Raw genomic sequence first — 17989 nt, 5'->3', positions numbered from 1 at the left:
TATGCAGTCAGCACACAGTGAAACAGCTCTATCTGGGAGGAGGGAAGCCCCTGGGACAGCTGGATCCCACAGGAGATACCTGACAGGGACTGAGGGGAGGCTTCCCAGAGGGCATAACACCTAAGCTGGATCTTTTGGAGGAAAAAAATAATTGTCAGGAGAAAAGGAGTGAAAAAGACATTTGGGCTTAAACCCAGGCATGAACCAACATGGCGGGTGCTTCAAGCAAGTGGGGTTGCTGGGCCCTAAAGGTGGAGAGGGGTGAAGTGAAAAGACTAGCCTCTTCTTCCCCACATTTGTTGAGAATCTTGTCACAGTGGCATTGTCTAGGGTATTGAAGGTGAACAAAGGAGATGTGGTCCCTGCCCTTAGGGAATGCCTAGTCTAATGGTGGAGGCAGAGCTGTAAACTGACAAGGTAACCCGGACAAAGTGGGCATCAATCATGTGTTCTACAAATATGTACTGAGGACACACTCTGTGCCAGGTACTGGAAATACAGCAGTGAGCGACACAAAAGCCATGGTGCTTACACTCTTCCAGGGGGAGTTGGACAAATAAAATACTTAGTATGCCAAATGGTGATCAGTAAGTACCGTGAGAAATGTAAAGCTGGGAAGCAGAGGAGCGTTTAAGCGGGGTGGAATATTAAACAGAATGGTCAGAGAAGGCCTTTTCAAGAAGGTGAGCAAAAACCGAAAGGAAGTTACAGGATGAGCCGCATGTATGGTTAGGAGAAGCAGAGAGAGCAAGTGCAAGGGCAGTGAGGTCGCGGTATAGCTGGCACGTTCAAGGAAATAGCAAGGAGGGCAGTGCAGCCAGAGGAGGGAGTTAGTGGGGAAATATTAGGAGGTGAAGTCAGCTGAGGGGCGTGGGGAGCCTAGCAGGCTATTGTGAGAAGTTTGGCTTTTCTCCTGAATGAAATGGGAGCCATCACGGCATTTCGACAGGGGAGTGACATCTTACTGAAGCTTAATAAGCATCACCAGGACATCGCGGGAGCCCAGCAAACGCGCTTCCCTGCCACTGGGTTAGGGAAGCCTTGCCGGAAGGACGATTTCGGAGGACAGCAGGTGTTAGCCAGGCAGCGGAGCGAGCGCCAACAGGCGCGCTGGGGCGGAGAGACGCCGTGAGCAAGGTGAGGCAGAGGGCACGCGCGGCGCCACCCGCCACTGGCTAGGACGCATGGCTGCCAGAGAGGACGCCTTAGGGGTCCGCAAGCAGGCTCGGGAATAAAACAGGGCTGGCAGGGCGAGGTGGAGAGACTCGAGAAGGACCGGCCAGATGTCGAAGTTCCTAGTGAGGAGGGCGCCCGAGCCTCCGCCGAGACGCGTGACTACAACTAACACAATCCCCAGCGCCTGCGGTTCCGGCGCCGCCTTGTTCCAGACGGGCGATGGCGCTGCGCGGGGACCGGCGTGGGGTCACGTGGTGCCGGCGCATCACGTGGGCGAGTCAGGTGACGCTGCGGGGCGGGCGGACAGACTGCGGGGCGGACGGTGGACGCTGGGACGCGTTTGTAGCACTGGCCCCGCCGTTCCGACCCCCCGCCGCCGTCGCCGCCGCCATGACGGGGCTAGCACTGCTCTACTCCGGGGTCTTCGTGGCCTTCTGGGCCTGCGCGCTGGCCGTGGGTGAGGCCGGGTCCTGGCGGGCGGGAGCAGCATCGCGGCCGAGCTGGCCGGGTCGGAACTCGGCGGGGAAGTGGCCTGCGGGGAATACTGGTCCCCCGTGCGCTCTGCACCCGAGGCTCTGGGGACTTGCGCTTGCGAGGGCCTCTGACCCCGACAAAGGAGACCTGGATCTCCAGCTGCTTGAGGAGGGGTGCGGGCGGGTAGGGGCCGCGAGGGCAGCACTCCCCCGTCCTGACACTATCGCTGTCTCCCCTCGCTCCCACGTCTTACTGCCGTCCCCCCTTTCTTGCTCCTGACCGGCCCGCTTGGTCACAAGCCGGCTGCTCCGGTTCCTCTTTTTCTGGTCGCTTTGCCCTCCCCCACCCACAGCTTGTTGGGTAAACAGCGGAACGGACTGGGCCGGCGGGATCTGGCGCGGCGTTGCTGGAGCGCTTGCTCCCTCGGTCCCGCCTCGGATTTGGGCTTGCGGGTGGCGACCCTGCCTGCGCAGGTGCTTGGTCTGGGAGGTGGTTTTAGCGAGGGAGTGGCAGAAAATGGAGGCCTAAGCAGAGGAATCTGTCTACACAGCTGTACTGTCACCTGGGGGCAGCCTGAGGACGCCCCTTTAGGGAGGTGGCCCTTCAGCTCGGCAGCTACTTTAGGTTGACGAACTTCTCTCTACAGAGCAGTCCGTAACCCCCTTTTTTTTCCTCACTGCTGCAGGAGTCTGCTACACCATTTTTGATTTGGGCTTCCGCTTTGATGTGGCATGGTAAGGGAGGGCAGGGGCAGGATTCCCCTTGAAGCTTCTTCCCTGCAGCCTCTCCTCTCTTCTCTGGTCTGAGTCCCTCCCCCACACCACCGCCTGCCTGCGACATGGACCTTTGGGAAATATGCAGTCAGTTGTTGCCTGCAGAACTGGTGGTGGGGTTGAAGGGGGTTTGGGGGGGTTAAGATTTTGTGCTCCGCTTCCCTGCTAGGGCTGAATTGCTTTCTTCTCTGCCTCCACAACAGGTTCCTGACGGAGACTTCGCCCTTCATGTGGTCCAACCTGGGCATTGGCCTAGCTATCTCCCTGTCTGTGGTTGGGGCAGCCTGGTGAGTATTGGGGTGGTGGGACTGGGGTCTTAGGCATGCTGAGAGCAGTGACAGCTTGGGCTCTGCTCATCAGTTTTTTATCCTTCCACCAGGGGCATCTATATTACCGGCTCCTCCATCATTGGTGGAGGAGTGAAGGCCCCCAGGATCAAGACCAAGAACCTGGTCAGGTAAGTGTCAGGGTCCTTGGACTTTTGTCAGAACCAGCTGTGTTGGCGCTGCCTGTGTGTTTGATATGACATACTGTTTCTGACAAGCCGCCTTGTGGGATGGGATGTTAGTGGGGAAAGGTTGCTGGGGACTTACTGGGCAGGAAGGACGGTTTCTTTCTCATTTCTTTCTCCTTTCCACTCCTTACCCCTAATCTCTACCACTACCAGCATCATCTTCTGTGAGGCTGTGGCCATCTACGGCATCATCATGGCAATTGTCATTAGCAACATGGCTGAGGTATGGAAGGCCAGGGTGGTGATGGGAATCCATTCGTGTGTTGTACACATTGCTTAGAGATTGGATGGGGTGCATCAGGGTGGTTTCTGATTACTTTTCTTCTTCCCTCAGCCTTTCAGTGCCACAGACCCCAAGGCCATTGGCCATCGGAACTACCATGCAGGTGGGTGGATGGGTGTATGAATGCAAAATGCTGGGACTTCATGCCTGCTTCCACTCTCCCCCTTCCCAGCTTGGGCCATCATTTTGATATTCTCTCACCTATTTTTTCTGCTTTGCAGTGTGGGGATGGTGATTAGCCCCATTGGCCCATATCTCCCCCATTCCTGGCTTAGCCTCACTGCACCCCTCTCTGTCCTCCTAGGCTACTCCATGTTTGGGGCTGGCCTCACCGTAGGCCTGTCTAACCTCTTCTGTGGAGTCTGCGTGGGCATCGTGGGCAGTGGGGCTGCCCTGGCCGATGCTCAGAACCCCAGCCTCTTTGTAAAGATTCTCATCGTGGAGATCTTTGGCAGCGCCATTGGCCTCTTTGGGGTCATCGTCGCAATTCTTCAGGTGATGAATCCCCTTGGGGAGCCTCTGTGTCCTTGTCCCCAACCTAGCCTTACCCTCCGTCTGGAGAAGCTGAAGTGCTCTCCTTCTCTACCTATAACTATAGATTCCCCCAAACAGCTTCCACCTCCTCATTTCCATCTTCTGGTTTTCTCCTACAGGGGCTCTCTATTTTTGTCTCTGATTTGGTATCACTGACAACAGCCCTGGTTTTTTTTTCCCCCTTTCTAATGCTTTGTATCTGTATAGCTCTTAGTCTCACCCTCCTTCTGTTCTCTCATTTTATATGCCATGCTTTTCATGTCTCCAGTCTGTATTTTTGATCTAGACTAGGATGGAATTTTGTCTGTCTATATCAGTCTGTCATGGTGTGTTTGACTGTCTCTCAGAGCTATGTGTATCTCTCTCTCACATGCCTGTCAGTAGGACACCATTGTCTAAATTGTGTGTGTCTAGTCTGTCTGACAGTGTGTGAGTTTGTGACTAAGGATCAGCCTGAGGGTCTGAGTGTGACTGTGGGTGCTTGACTGAGTTGATTCTTAGTGACTAGCTTTATCCATATGCCACTTCTCTCCGTCTGTCCCACAGCGTAACTCTGTGGTTGTCTGTCCCTGTCTGCCTTGTCTGTCACAGTGTGTCCATCCTGGTTAGTCATACATCTCTTGTGGTCTGTCCATCCAACCATGTGCTAGGTCTCATCTTCTGTCATTTGTCACTGCCTTACCTATTCCTCTGTCCCTGCCTGATTTCTCCTGTTCTTTTTTTTGCAGACCTCCAGAGTGAAGATGGGTGACTAGATGATATGTGTGGGTGGGGCCATGCCTCACTTCTATTTATTGCTGGTTTTCCTGGGACAGGTGGAGCTGTGTCCCTTAGCCTTTCAGAGGCTTGGTGTTCAGGGCCCTCCCTGCACTCACCTCTTGCTGCGTGTTGATTTGGAGGCACTGAAGTCCAGGCCGAGTCCTCAGTGTGGGGAGCAGGCTGCTGCTGCTGGCTCTGTGCAGCTGCGCACCTGTGTCCCCCACCTCCACCCTCAACCCATCTTCCTAGTGTTTGTGAAATAAACTTGGTATTTGTCTGGGTCAGTGCAGCTTCTGTTGCCCTCTTGCGTCACCGTTCACAGAGGAATGGTAAAGAGGCCTGTACGCCTCAGCCTCATGCCAATCCCTTGTCAGCTTTCCGAGTGCACACTTCTGATCTGCACAGAGCTTGCTCCTAGGTGGGGAGGCAAGGGTGCTGGGTGGACTCTGTAACCCCCAAGCAGACTTGTTTGGGAATGAGGGAGTGTGCAGATAGGGGCCCCTGGGTGTGTTTGTGCCTGTAGTCCTTCTAGGCCCGTTTGCTCAGGGCTCTGACTGACCACCAGGCCCGAATCGTCTGACAGCATCTACTTACCTGGTTGTACATTCGGGCACCATCATCTCCGTCCTTGTGAGGCCTGGAGCCTAGGCAGTGGTCTCTGCCTCCAGTGATGGTCCTGTCCCAGCAGCAGCCCCTCCCAGAAACCTCTACTCTGATCCTTGTTCCCAGGGCCCAGGGCAGCTCCTCCCACCCCTGTCCAATCTGGTTTTCTCCTTCCCTGACCCTGTTTCCTGTTACCCCAGAAGCCCCAGCCACCTCCAGCCCACGCCTTTAAGGGTCCTGCCCCCTCTCTGCTGGCCGACCTTGAATCTTGGTCCAATGAAAGAGTTGACAAATCTCTAGCCCCGCAGCCTGAGTCTGCCCAACCTCCAGGTCCCCTTCCTGGGGAGTTCGCGCTCCAATCCAATCCCCACTCCCCGCTAAAGGACTCCACAGTCTGCACCCGCTCGCCGGTCCGACCTCTAAGCCCACCCTTTGGACGAGCCTGACCCATTTCCTCCCCCGCTCCCAGGTCCGTGCCTCCTGGGTGCCCCGGTTCGGCCGCCGGCAGGGCGGGCTCGCAGCGGCGCGCGGCGGGTGCGGGCGTGCTGGAGGCGGGGGCCGCGGGGGCGCGCGCGCGGGCGCGCGGGCCGGGCCTGCCCCTCCGAGGCGCCGTAGCGCGGGAGGGAGGCGGCGGCGCTGTGGTCCGTGGGTCCGCCGGTCCGTGGGTCTGCCCGGCCGCCCGGCCCCGCCCTGCCCCCCGGGGCGGCTCGGCTCCATGGCCCGCGGCGGCGGCGGCGGCGGCGGCGGGAGGCGACCCGGGGGCCGCGGTGGCCCCTGACCGGGCGGCGGGAGGCGGCGGGGCCGGGCCATGGGGGACGGAACCGTCTGCAGCCGCCGGAGCCGGGAGCCCTGCCCAAGCCGGAGCGGCGTCCCCTGCTGAGCCCCGAGCGCCGGGTGAGAGGAGGGCGCGCGCGGCCCCCACCCAGGGCCCCGAGATTCCAGACCCAGCCCCGCGAGGGGCACCCCGAGCGCGGCCCCGAGATCCCAACCCAGGAGCCGGTGAGAGAGGCGCCGGCGGCCAGACCCCGGCCTGGCTGCCCCCACCCCGCTCCCACCCCGGCGCCCCTCCTGGGCTCCTCCGCCCGCGTCCAGCCGGCCTCCCTCATTGTCCTCGCTCGCCCCGGCCTCGTGGCGCGGGGAGGCGTTCCATACACGTTTCCCCTTGGCCTTTGCCTCGTCCGCTGCCCTCCACCCACTCCTCCTGCCCCCAGGCTCCACACCCACCCGGTCTGTGCGGCCTGCCCGTCCGCGGGTGCCACGTGTTCAGCCTGCCAGCCCCGCCCAAACGCACCCCTCAGCCTGGCCGCCAGCCTGACCCAGAACCCCTGCGCCCGAGGGAGGGTGGGAATGTCTGCACGTGGGTCTGGGTGTGAGCTGCCTGGGAGCCTGGATGTATGGCTGTGGAAGCCCAGGAGCAGTGGCTTTGTTTGTGAGTGTGGGACTTCGTGTGTTACTGTCACCCGAGTGTGTCTGTGACTGTAGTTCTCTGTGTGTCTGAGTGTGGGTGACCAGCTGGGACCAGGGTGTCCCTGTGATTCTGTGTGCCTGTGAGACTCGCCCTGCTCCCTGAAGCACTGCCAGAAGTGGCTGCCGCTCTCTTGAAGCTCCAGCTCCACAGCTGGAGCCATCGCCCAGGCAAGACCCCCTTCCTGCCATGCCCAGTGCTGTGCCCGTCTCCAGGCCCAAGCATCCCGTTCCGGGAATCAGAACCAGCTGTGCTGGGCAGGACCCAGAGTCTTGGTCCCAGTCCCAAGGGGCTGGCTTTGAGGTCTTAGGGGTGTCCCCTGCCCTGCCCCGTATTTTGACGTTTTGCTCCAGTGGGAAGGGATTCTGTAAACATCCAGTCTGTATTTGGGCTCCCCGGATGCTGAGGGCAACCTCCCAGCCTGGTCCCAGTTGGCCTGGCCTGCTTGCCGCTGGGATCTGAATGACCAAACCACTTCCCACCGTGGTTCCTGGAAGGACTAAATGAAGTCATGAGTATAAAGTGCTCCTGCATGGTAGGTGCACAGTATTCCGTCTCTTCCCTCTTCCCCAAGCCATGAGTTCTGGGTTAAGGATGCTGCCATGTGAGGGGTCTATTCTCAGGGGCACAGGGGCACATGGGGGTCTATAGATAAACATGTCTCCATGCTTAGGTACAAACCAGTGTGGTCAGAGTTCACGTGTCTGTGTTCCTGGGAATGCGTGTGTGTGTAGAGTTGTGCAACAAGGGTGAGTGTCTGAGTGTGTGTGTCAGTGAGATGGAGGAAGGTAAGTGTATGTGGCTTAGTAGTGGGGTGTGCTTGAGGATATGAGTACTGAGTTGCTGGGAACTGTGCCTGGGTGTCTGTTTGGAGGTAAGTCCGTGAGTCTGTGAGTGTGAAAGGATATGAGCAGGTCAGTGTGAGGTGTGGCCCATGAGTGTGAGCAGCTGAGTGGGAGGTAGGTGGGCAGCCTTGCCTGTCCTGCCCTGACCTGCTGGATCTGTTTCCCTCCCACCCTGCTCAGGCCAGCAGCCGGATGCCCGGGCCCACTGGGCAGGCCAGTGGCCGCCTGCGGGATGAGCAGACTGCTGGGGGGGACGCTGGAGCGCGTCTGCAAGGCTGTGCTCCTTCTCTGCCTGCTGCACTTCCTCGTGGCTGTCATCCTCTACTTTGACGTCTACGCCCAGCACCTGGCCTTCTTCAGCCGCTTCAGTGCCCGAGGCCCTGCCCATGCCCTCCACCCAGCTGCCAGCAGCAGCAGCAGCAACTGCTCCCGGCCCAACGCCACCGCCTCTAGCTCTGGGCTCCCTGAGGTCCCCAGTGCCCGGCCCGGTCCCACGGCTCCCATGCTGCCACCCTGTCCTGACTCGCCACCTGGTCTTGGTGAGCCTGGAGGGTAGGGCCTACCTGTGGGGAAACAGAGTTTTATTGGTTTGACTAGAGAAACGGCATCTGGACCCAGGGGGGTTGCCAAGGGTCCAGGTCTGTTGTAAGAGGGCTATTCTTGGGGTTCCCTAGCCCACCCCCAGGCTGAGGGTGGGGGTTGGTATCTGTGGATTCTGGCCAATGCCCTGATTCCTGACACTGTCCTGTCTGCAGTGGGCAGACTGCTGATCGAGTTCACCTCACCCATGCCCCTGGAGCGGGTACAGAGGGAGAACCCCGGCGTGCTCATGGGCGGCCGATACACACCGCCCGACTGCACCCCAGCCCAGACAGTGGCGGTCATCATCCCTTTTAGACACCGGGAACACCACCTGCGCTACTGGCTCCACTATCTACACCCCATCTTGAGGCGGCAGCGGCTGCGCTACGGCGTCTATGTCATCAACCAGGTGCCCATGCGGGGGTCCATGTGCCTGTTGGTGTATATATGTGGGTTGGGGGCGTTTGTGGGTCCTTGTCTGCCCGTGTGGATATGTGGATGGACCTGGGCGTGGGTAGTCGGTGTTTGTCAGTGTGCATAGGAATGTGTGCACACAGTGTGTGCATGTGAATGTTGGCATGCACACTGGCAGGTGTGTGCATGGTCTCAGAAGGGGTTGAGCCCCACTCTCTACCCTTGGCAGGCCTCACCCCATGGTGGTGCAGGCCTTGGGTATACTGTAGGAGGAGATGTTGAGGGCCCTGAGGAGAGGGAGTTAGACCCTGAAAGAAGGATGAAGCCTGCAGAACCCTTTGGGGTAGGTGCCAGCCACAACTGAGGCCAGGGCACTCAGCTCAGCATCTTAAGGCCTTTGGTGGACCTGGCTAGGGCTGGCCACTAGGTCCCAGAAGGGACCTCTGATGCAGGTCCCCCCACCCCCCGACCACAGAGACCTCCTAGACTTGGACATGGGTCCCTCCCGTATGATGGGACACAAGTGGAGGTGGAGCAGGGGGCCATGGGAGCACAGAGGGCCCCAGTCCAGCCCTGGGGATGGGAAGCAGTTGCTGAGATGGGTCTTGAGGGATGAGCAGGCATCAGGGTCTGGAGAAGCCAGCATTCTAGGCAGAGGGACCTGGAGGATGCAGGGCCAGCAAGATAGCTGGCCTCGTGTTCACGAACTATTGGCTGAGGTGTGGTGTCCAGCATGAGGGCTGGATAGCAAAGATGAGGCTGGAGGGGTTGGAAGTCAAACTGAGAAATGTCTTGGGAGGCATGCTGGCAGTAAGTCCAGCACAAAGGTGGCAGGGCACTATGTAAGGTTGTAAGGGGAGAGGGACTTGCGTGTTTGCTTTGTAGAAAGGTCACTCTGGTTGCATATGGAGCATGGATGGAGAGGGGGGATTAGAGACAGGGTGGCCCGTTTGGAAGAGAGGACGATGCCCAGGAAAGAGGCGGTGACCCTGCGGATGTGTGGGGCGGGAATCGCGAGGAAGAAGCGGGGATGTTACGCAAGTAGTGGAGAGTGAGAAAAGAGCGACGTCAGGACAGCGCAAGGGTTTCCGCCTTGGCTGTTGGCTCTGGGGATGGCTGTGTCTGTGAGTGAGATGGGGACACAGGAGCTGGGCCAGCTCTGGGGGAGTGTGACTCTGAATCCTTTCTTGCGTGTGATGAGTTTGAGTGCCTGTGGGAAGTACACGTTTAGCAGGCAGTTAGACAAATGAGTCTGGACCCAGAAGGGAGGTCTGCAGTGGAGAGAGGGATCTGGGAGCACCAGGATGAAGATGGTCTGGTCCCTAAAACCAACAACATCTGACCTGCCAGGGAGCAAGGAGCATGAGAGGAGGAAGCCAGCACTTCAGGGATGGAGGGAGAAAGAGGCCGCTACAGAGGCCGAGAGGCTTGGCCAGAAGGTCCGGAGGAGACCCAGGGGAGTGTGGGATCCCGGAAACCCGGCAGTCAGTGTCAGGAAGGAGACATGGCAGCTGCATGGGCACTGTGGGGGTGTGAGGAGGGATGTGGACCAAGACTCGTCCAGTGGATTTAGCAACAAGGTGGGCCCAGCGAGAGCCATTTCAGGGGCATGGTGGGGGCGGAAGCAGATTGCAGTGGGTTGAAGAAGGAATCGGATTTGACGAAATGGAAATAACCAATTAGAGACAACTCTTTAAAAAAAATCCCTACTGACAAGGGAAGGCAAAAGGTAGGGTGGTGGCTGGAGGGAGGTTTGTTTTTTCAGATGGGAGAGGATTGAGCATGTTTATGAGCCATGTGGGAGAGACACAGGGCTCCTGGCTGGTGAGAGGTCAGAAGGAGTGCTGATGAGCTGGGAGGAAAGCGACGGTCTCTCCAAGGGCTGGGGGAAGAGGAGGTGCAGGAGAGGGAGGGAAGAGAGCTGGCAGGGCTGGGCAGGTCAGGGTTCCCGAGGGGAGCAGCTCCCACCTCTTCCGGCAGTGGCTTTGCTGGTGGAGAAGAGGGCCTTTCTCTCCGCTCATTCCAGAAAGGCCACTCACCGATCCCGTCTCCAGGATCCTTTCTGGTTCTAGCCTGAAGACTGCAGGTTGGGGCAGGGGCTCAGGGGTCAGCGCCTCCCACTGAATGCTCCCCGCTGGTCCTAGTCCAGAGTTTGGTGCTTAGGCCTGCATGGCCAGGACCCCTGCAGCCCCAATTCTCAGGGGACCCCAGGCTCGCTGGGCTGTGACTGCCTATAGACCCTCTGCTTGTCATTTTGTTGGAGAGACAAGTGAATCTAGCCCAGACCTGTCCTGGTCTCAGAGGCTGCCCAGGCAGCCGGATGCAGCTCCAGGGAGCCTGAGGCTCCTGCATCTTAGACACTGGTCATTTGGGGCATTCGTTGTTTGTCTCACTGCATGACTCTATACACAGCAGGGAGGGGACCAGGGCTGGCCATCTCCAGAATCCCCACTAGCACAAAGGAGAGAGCGCCACAGGGCGTGTTTGAATGAGTGAATGAGATGAGAACTCCACCTGACGTTGTCAACGGGTATTGGCATAAAGGAAGCCCATGGGAAGGAAGGAATAAGTGTACTGGGGTGGGGAAGTTTGGTCAGGGGAGCTGCTCCAGCCCTGAGTGTGACAAGCACAGGTACTGCTAACCCCAAGGCCTGGAGGCAAGGAAGAGTCTGGCATATTCCGGGGCTGCTGAGGGATGTTGTGTGGCTGGGCCTCGGGATCTGAGGGCAGTGGCCAGAGAGGAGGCTGGAGCCACATATGAAAGGCCTTTGTAGGCCAGATCCCGGTCGAGAAGCTGGACTAGATCCTGAGAGCCTGGAGGAGCCATGCAGCGAGGGGGCTGGTAGATCCCCAGAGTCTGCTCTGGAGAGTGACAAAAGGGCAGGTGCTTGTTGGTCACAGGCCCAGAGCTGACCTGCTCCTCCCCCTACCCAGCATGGTGAGGACACCTTCAACCGGGCCAAGCTGCTCAACGTGGGCTTCCTAGAGGCGCTGAAGGAGGATGCCGCCTATGACTGCTTCATCTTCAGCGATGTGGACCTGGTCCCCATGGATGACCGCAACCTATACCGCTGCGGCGACCAACCCCGCCACTTTGCCATTGCCATGGACAAGTTTGGCTTCCGGTGAGGGCTCTCTTCTCAGCTAGACCCAGCCCTCCTGCCCCCACCAGACACAGGCCCACTTCCAGCCCCGGGGCCCCACTTGCTCCTGGCCGCGGCCCAGACCCCACTGGCGAGGCTGGATCCTCCCTGGACCCCACTGGACATTCCCCCCAACCTGGTCTCTGGTTCTTCCCCTGGAGTCCCCTTGGGACCCTTACTGACACCTGCCTTCCCATGCCACAGGCTGCCCTATGCTGGCTACTTTGGAGGTGTGTCAGGCCTGAGTAAGGCTCAGTTTCTGAGAATCAATGGCTTCCCCAATGAGTACTGGGGCTGGGGTGGCGAGGATGATGACATCTTCAACCGGTGAGTAAGCACGCGGTGGGGAATAGGCTGGATGGGTGGGGGGGTGAGGTGCAGACTGGGTGGGGTTCTTTGCCCTTCCTGGGGCCTGTTCCAGTCTGTCCGTCCCCATCCTCAGGATCTCCCTGACTGGGATGAAGATCTCACGCCCAGACATCCGAATCGGCCGCTACCGCATGATCAAGCACGACCGTGACAAGCATAACGAACCCAACCCTCAGAGGTGACCCCAGCACCCTCACCCCTTACTCCCCAGAGGCAACTTCCCAATATCCCCAACTCTTGACCCCAAGTGGCCCAATCCCTGACCCCCCAGTGGGGGACCTCCAAGCATCCTTGACTCCAAAAAGGTGACTCCCAGTGCCACTGATTCCTTGATGTGATCCAAGGCCCCTCAGGACTGTTGGCACCCCTGATCGTTATCCCCCAACCCCCAGCCCAGCCTCAGCCCAATATCTCTTACCTCTGGCCTGATTCCTAGAGGTGACCAGAATTTAATGTCAGGGCCTAAATAGTCATTGAGTAGATTGCATTCCCATTGGTGCCCTTGAAGACCTCACTTGTGCACCTGTGGGACCCCTGCCGGGGCAGATAGGACAAGAGCTAGTGGGTGCTGGGCACAGCTCCTGTGGACCCGACAAAGGGGACCTGAGCAGTATGGGAAGAGGGTGTGGAAAGACAGTGCCCACCCCTCTGAAATTGAAGGAGGTGGGTGTATCTCTTAGGAGGTAGCCACATTTGGTATCAGGCTGGCTGGGAGAAGGGCCTAAAGGGTGTGTGAAATGTAAACAAGGGCTTCCTGGGCTTCCTGACACTGCTCTGACTTGTGCTAAACTATCTGGGGGTGGGAGACCCAGAGTAGTCATACCCAATCTGTGCTTTCCCTTATGAAGTTCATTCTAGGCAGGGAGATAGTCATGGAAACAGGCAGTTACAGCACAAGGTGATCAAGGCAAGATGTTCTCTTGGTAGAAGAGGGACTGGTGATGGAAGGCTTCCTGGAGGAGGTGATGGTAACCTGGAGTTTGAAATAGTTACTCATTTAACAAATATTTGCCTCATACCTACCTTGGGCACAGTGTTACATTCCCCAGGCTAATAGAGGAAGCCAGCCTGGATAAGGGGAATCATATCTGGAAGAGTCTGGAATGTGAACATGTATGATACATACTGAGAGTCTGAAACTATTTGGTTTTAAGATCTCTGAAGGCTGATAGTGACAGTGGGGCGGGGGGAAAGTCAGGTCTGGATGTTAGGGGTTTTTCTTCTGTTGCCCTTTCACCATGTACATGTCAGGGGTCTTGAATACCAGACGGGAGGTTAACTTTTGTCCCAGAGGACTGGGGAGTCATGGAAGAACCTGAAGAAGGGAGAGGAGGGGTGGGGTTTGTGTCTGGAAGGCACACTGTTTGAGCTTCAGGAAGGCGAAAGCCTGGCATAGCCGCTGGGTGGAGCAGGAGAGAAAGTCAGCCCGGCCTGAAGGAATCGATGGAGTCCGAGGGAACATGGTGGGACAGGGCCTGGGGATGGAGGTGCTGTGTCCCCAGCTTGAGCAGGAGGGTTTTTCTACTCTGAACACAGGGGGTAGGAGTCGGGGAGGTGGTTTGTAGCCCTGGTGTGGTGTTGGTGCCTGGGAGAAGCATGAGGCACTGGGGAGGCACAGGGAGCTGATGAAAAAGCGGTTCTGATGAAAACTATGGTCAGCAGGAAACAGGTAAGAGACCAAGAGGAGAGGGGCTTCAGGGCATCTGGGGAGGAGTGGAGCTCCACAGTACACGCCAGGAGCCTTGGTCCTGTTTCAGGAGTAGCCTGCCTGAGTGCCACCATCAATTACACATGTCTGGCTTGGCTGTAGACGTGGCAAGATAGCAAGAAGTTTCCGGCTTAAAGAACTCTGTGAATGTTGGATTCATGGATTGGGTATGACTACTCTGGGTCTCCCACCCCCAGAAAGTTTAGCACAAGTCACACAGCAGCGTCAGGAAGCCCAGGAAGCTCTTGTTTACATTTCACACACCCTTTAGGCCCTTTTCCCAGCCAGCCTGATACCAAATTCACAGAGTTCACAAACTCTGTGAACTCTCTCTACCTAGTTGCTGTTGCCTAAAATCCGGGAGTTCTGGATTCTTCTTTTCCTCACCCTACATATCCAAACCCATCAGCAAGTAAAATCACTGCCTCCCCTAAAACATATTTGAGTCCATTTGCTTTCCCCCTTTACTACCTTTACCCTAGTGCAACCTCTGGGATCCTGCCTGGACTACTGCAGTGGCCTCCAACTGGTTTCCCTGTTTATGGCTCGCCCCCCACACTGGGTTAAACATTTCTCAGAGCCTTTACACATTTCATTCTGTGAGAATGAAAATATGAGCTGCTCGCTCTGACTTAGGGCCCTGCCCTTGGACGGTGTACTTGAACCTCCAAGCTAATATTGTGCTTTTCCATGTGCCCCATTCAGGTTTAGCCACTCAGCTGTGCAAAATCTTATTCCCAATTTAGGGTCACCATGTGCTCTGACCTCTGCCTGGAGTGCTTTGCCCCTGCCCTCAGCTCAGTGTCACATATGCCCTCTTGTCTCTCTTAGCACTCCGATGTTTTCTCTGTTATCTGCCTCCCCTAGAGAAGCCAACTTGCCCTGAGAGGAAGGACCGCACCTGTCATGGCCATGGCGGTAGCCTTGGTGCTTAGAGCACAGCCTGGCACATGGTGGTGCTCAATAAATAGCTGGCAAGAGAGTCACTGAAGAACGAGGAACAGAGAAAATGGCACAGGCGTGGGGAGTAAAAATGATGCATCTGATTGCGCTTGAGGTGCCTGTGGGATGCTTGGTCTCAGGCTTAGAAAGGTCTGAGCTGACCTCACATCGTGGCTCATGCCTGTAATCCCAGCACTTTGGGAGGCTGAGGCGGCAGGCAGATCGCTTGAGGTCAGCAGCTCGAGACCAGCCTGGCCAACGTAGTGAAACCTTTTCTCTACTAAAAATACAAAAAAAAAAAAAAAAAAAAAAAGACTGGGTACGGTGGCTCATGCCTGTAATCCCTGCACTTTGGGAGGCCAATGTGGGCAGATCACCTGAGGTCAGTAGTTCGAGACCAGCCTGGCCAAAATGGTGAACCCCATCTCTACTAAAAATACCAAAAAAATTAGCTGGGCGTGGTGGTGGGCGCCTGTAATCCCACCTACTCGGGAGGCTGAGGCAGGAGGTTGGGAGGCAACCTCTTGAACCCAGGAGGCAGAGGTTGCAGTGAGCTGAGATTACACCACTGTACTCCATCCTGGGCAACAGAGCAAAACTCTCAAAAAAAAGAGCGTCTCAAAAAACCAAAACAAAAAGCCGGACATAGTGGTGTGCACCTGTAGTCTCAGCTACTCAGGAGGCTAAGGCAGGAGAATCGCTTGAACCCAGGAGGCAGAGGTTTCAGTGAGCCGAGATTGTGCCACTGTATTCCAGCCTAGGCAACAGAGCAAGACTCTGTCTCCAAAAAAAAAAAAAAAAAGGTCTGAGCTGAGAGATTTGTGAGGGTGTCAGACATCTGTTTTCTGACTGAAGCAGTTGACATCTCTGTTTTGAGGGCCAATGCAAGAGCAGAAGGGCTCCTGCCAAGTCAACGCTGGAAGGAGCCAGGATGGCTTAAGCCTAGGCCCCAGAGATCCCATATTGGGTTTGGTGGTGTTAACTTAAAAATCACTAGATCAGCTGGATGAGGTGGCTCACGCCTATAATCCCAGCACTTTGGGTGGTCAAGGCGGGCAGATCACCTGAGGTTAGGAGTTCGAGACCAGCCTGACCAACATGGTGAAACCCCACCTCTACTAAAAATACAAAAATCAGCTGGCGCAGTGGCAGGCATCTGTAATCCCAGCTACTCGGAAGGCTGAGGCAGGAGAATCGCTTGAACCTGGGAAGCGGAGGTTGCAGTGAGCCGAAGTGGCGCCATTGTACTGCGTCTCAAAAAAAAAAAAAAAAAAAAAAATCACTAGATCAATAAATTCGAAAAAGACACTTTATTTCTCTTTTATAAAGGGTTACAACCTGCAGGCTGGCCATCCCACTGGCTAGGAAGCAAAGCTTCCAGCCAAAGCCTTAACAGGCACTTCGAGGGAGGGAGGAGTGAGATGGGAATTTTAGTTGAATGGATTGGTCAACAGGTTACCGGAGGAGCTACGAATGTTTACGGAGGGGCTCCTGACATATGCATATTGAACAAACATGCATGTTATATACCATCCGTGTTCACCTTGGGGTGGAGACTTAATATTTAACTGTATCGCAGTTAGGCCCTATATGTCAAAAAGACAATAGCACTCAAGTGTGCAGCCTCTGTAAACTGGCTAGAACCAGTCCATGGCCGATGGTCTTATCAGGAGAAAGTTACTGAGATCAGTCTCTTGTCCCACCAAAGCTATAATTATGGCTTGTGAAACGGGGCGTAGGGGTCAGCATCTGGCAGTGGGTGAGCTGCAAATTTTTTTTCTATTATTTATATTACCACATTATACAAATTGTTTTAATATTGGTTATCTCAAGTCCTGTACTTGTTTAGCTGCTACAGAAAAAGAAAATCCTCGCGGCAGTTAGAGCATAGTCTCTTCTTTAAGTGCAGAGGTGCATGACTTAACCCTTGCCTGGCATGGCCTTAGATCCTATTTATAATTAGGTATCTTATTGACACAAACAATGCATTCTGTCAGTCTTTGATCTCTGCTTTGACGTTAATGCTGGTCATTTGTTGTGTCTAAACTGCAAAAGGCTGTGGGCATAACGAGGCATGTTTGACGTCCCTTCCCATCATAGCTGGAAACCCTGTTTTTAAGGTTCCCTGGGGTCCCCTTGGCCAAAAGGGGGTCCATTTAATTGGTTGGGGGGTGTAGGATTTTATTTTTAGTTTACAGTTGTTAGCCCTGATGCGGACCATTTCCATCCTATCTAGGTTTACCAAGATTCAAAACACGAAGCTGACCATGAAGCGGGACGGCATTGGATCAGTGCGGTACCAGGTCTTGGAGGTGTCTCGGCAACCACTCTTCACCAATATCACAGTGGACATTGGGCGGCCCCCATCGTGGCCCCCTCGGGGCTGACACTAATGGACAGAGGCTCTCGGTGCCGAAGATTGCCTGCCAGAGGACTGACCACAGCCTGGCTGGCAGCTGTTCTGTGGAGGACCTCCAGGACTGAGACTGGGCTCTGTTTTCCGAGGGTCTTCACTAGGCCCCCTAGCTACACCTGGAAGTTTCAGAACCCACTTTGGGGGGCCTCCTGCCTGGGCACGCTCTTAAAGTGTGGCCCTCTTTGGAGTCACCCCTCCTTCCCGACCCCCTCCCCCTAGCCCAGCCCCAGTCACTGTCAGGGTCAGGCCAGCCCCTGCACTGCCTCGCAGAGTGGCCTGGGCTAGGTCACTCCACCTCTCTGTGCCTCAGTTTCCCCCCCTTGAGTCCCCTAGGGCCTGGAAGGGTGGGAGGTATGTCTAGGGGGCAGTGTCTCTTCCAGGGGGAATTCTCAGCTCTTGGGAACCCCCTTGCTCCCAGGGGAGGGGAAACCTTTTTCATTCAACATTGTAGGGGGCAAGCTTTGGTGCGCCCCCTGCTGAAGAGCAGCCCCAGGAGGGGACCAGAGGGGATGCTGTGTCGCTGCCTGGGATCTTGGGGTTGGCCTTTGCATGGGAGGCAGGTGGGGCTTGGATCAGTAAGTCTGGTTCCCGCCTCCCTGTCTGAGAGAGGAGGCAGGAGCCCCAGGACCGGCTTGTGTTTGTACATTGCACAGAAACTTGTGTGGGTGCTTTAGTAAAAAACGTGAATGGAGCAGCTCCCTTGTCTGTTTGGGGGTGGGGGTCGGGTCCCTGAACGTGGTTACCCTGAGTGTGTTGTGGTGGAAGGGCACTTGGGGTACCTGGCCCAACAAGTAAACCTGACCCGGGCCATCCTGGTTCTCCGAGGGCTGCCACTCCCTAGGCTTTCACTGGCCTTAAGGGGAAGTTTGTCCTTGCACTGCTTCCGGGCCAGTGGAGGCGACGAAGTAATAAACCCGTGGACCCAGATTTATCAGGTCTTAACACGTTTCCTGAGGCCTAAAGGTGCCCAGGGCCGAGCCCAGAGTGCT

The 17989-nt window shown here is 56.5% G+C and overlaps 2 protein-coding genes and 1 long non-coding RNA gene across 9 annotated transcripts; all 3 read left to right on the top strand.

Annotated features, from left to right (window-relative positions):
- The first annotated feature begins 1175 nt into the window (after positions 1-1175).
- ATP6V0B (ATPase H+ transporting V0 subunit b) lies at positions 1176-4797 on the top strand. Of its 3 annotated transcripts, XM_054491135.2 has the most exons (8): positions 1176-1633; positions 2336-2384; positions 2627-2710; positions 2803-2880; positions 3091-3160; positions 3272-3323; positions 3525-3715; positions 4483-4797. In XM_054491135.2, the coding sequence occupies exons 1-8, from the start codon at positions 1396-1398 to the stop codon at positions 4507-4509; spliced, it is 789 nt and encodes a 262-aa protein (XP_054347110.2). In that variant the 5' UTR covers positions 1176-1395; the 3' UTR covers positions 4510-4797. The 3 variants fall into 3 exon arrangements, with proteins under 3 accessions (XP_054347110.2, XP_054347092.2, XP_054347100.1); XM_054491117.2 differs by having other exon boundaries at positions 3525-4797; XM_054491125.1 differs by lacking the exon at positions 2336-2384 and having other exon boundaries at positions 1417-1633.
- A 1079-nt stretch (positions 4798-5876) lies between these two features.
- On the top strand, positions 5877-17691 carry B4GALT2 (beta-1,4-galactosyltransferase 2). Of its 5 annotated transcripts, none has more exons than XM_054491085.2 (7): positions 5877-6010; positions 7607-7965; positions 8182-8417; positions 11357-11547; positions 11770-11892; positions 12008-12112; positions 16821-17691. In XM_054491085.2, exons 2-7 carry the CDS (start codon positions 7659-7661, stop codon positions 16969-16971), a joined length of 1113 nt encoding a protein of 370 aa, XP_054347060.1. In that variant the 5' UTR covers positions 5877-6010; positions 7607-7658; the 3' UTR covers positions 16972-17691. The 5 variants fall into 5 exon arrangements, with proteins under 5 accessions (XP_054347060.1, XP_054347076.1, XP_054347081.1 ...); XM_054491101.2 differs by having other exon boundaries at positions 5884-6010; positions 7612-7965; XM_054491106.2 differs by having other exon boundaries at positions 5981-6115.
- On the top strand, positions 12119-14080 carry LOC134738744 (uncharacterized). The gene is made up of 2 exons (XR_010124730.1): positions 12119-12617; positions 13927-14080. It is a non-coding gene; the product is annotated as an uncharacterized LOC134738744 (long non-coding RNA).
- Positions 17692-17989: the final 298 nt, after the last annotated feature.

This window comes from Pongo pygmaeus, chromosome 1 (assembly GCF_028885625.2).
Source record: "Pongo pygmaeus isolate AG05252 chromosome 1, NHGRI_mPonPyg2-v2.0_pri, whole genome shotgun sequence".
Classification (NCBI taxonomy): Eukaryota; Metazoa; Chordata; class Mammalia; order Primates; family Hominidae; genus Pongo; species Pongo pygmaeus.
The sequence above is the reverse complement of the archived record's forward strand: the minus strand, read 5'-3'. Positions and strand labels throughout refer to the sequence as shown.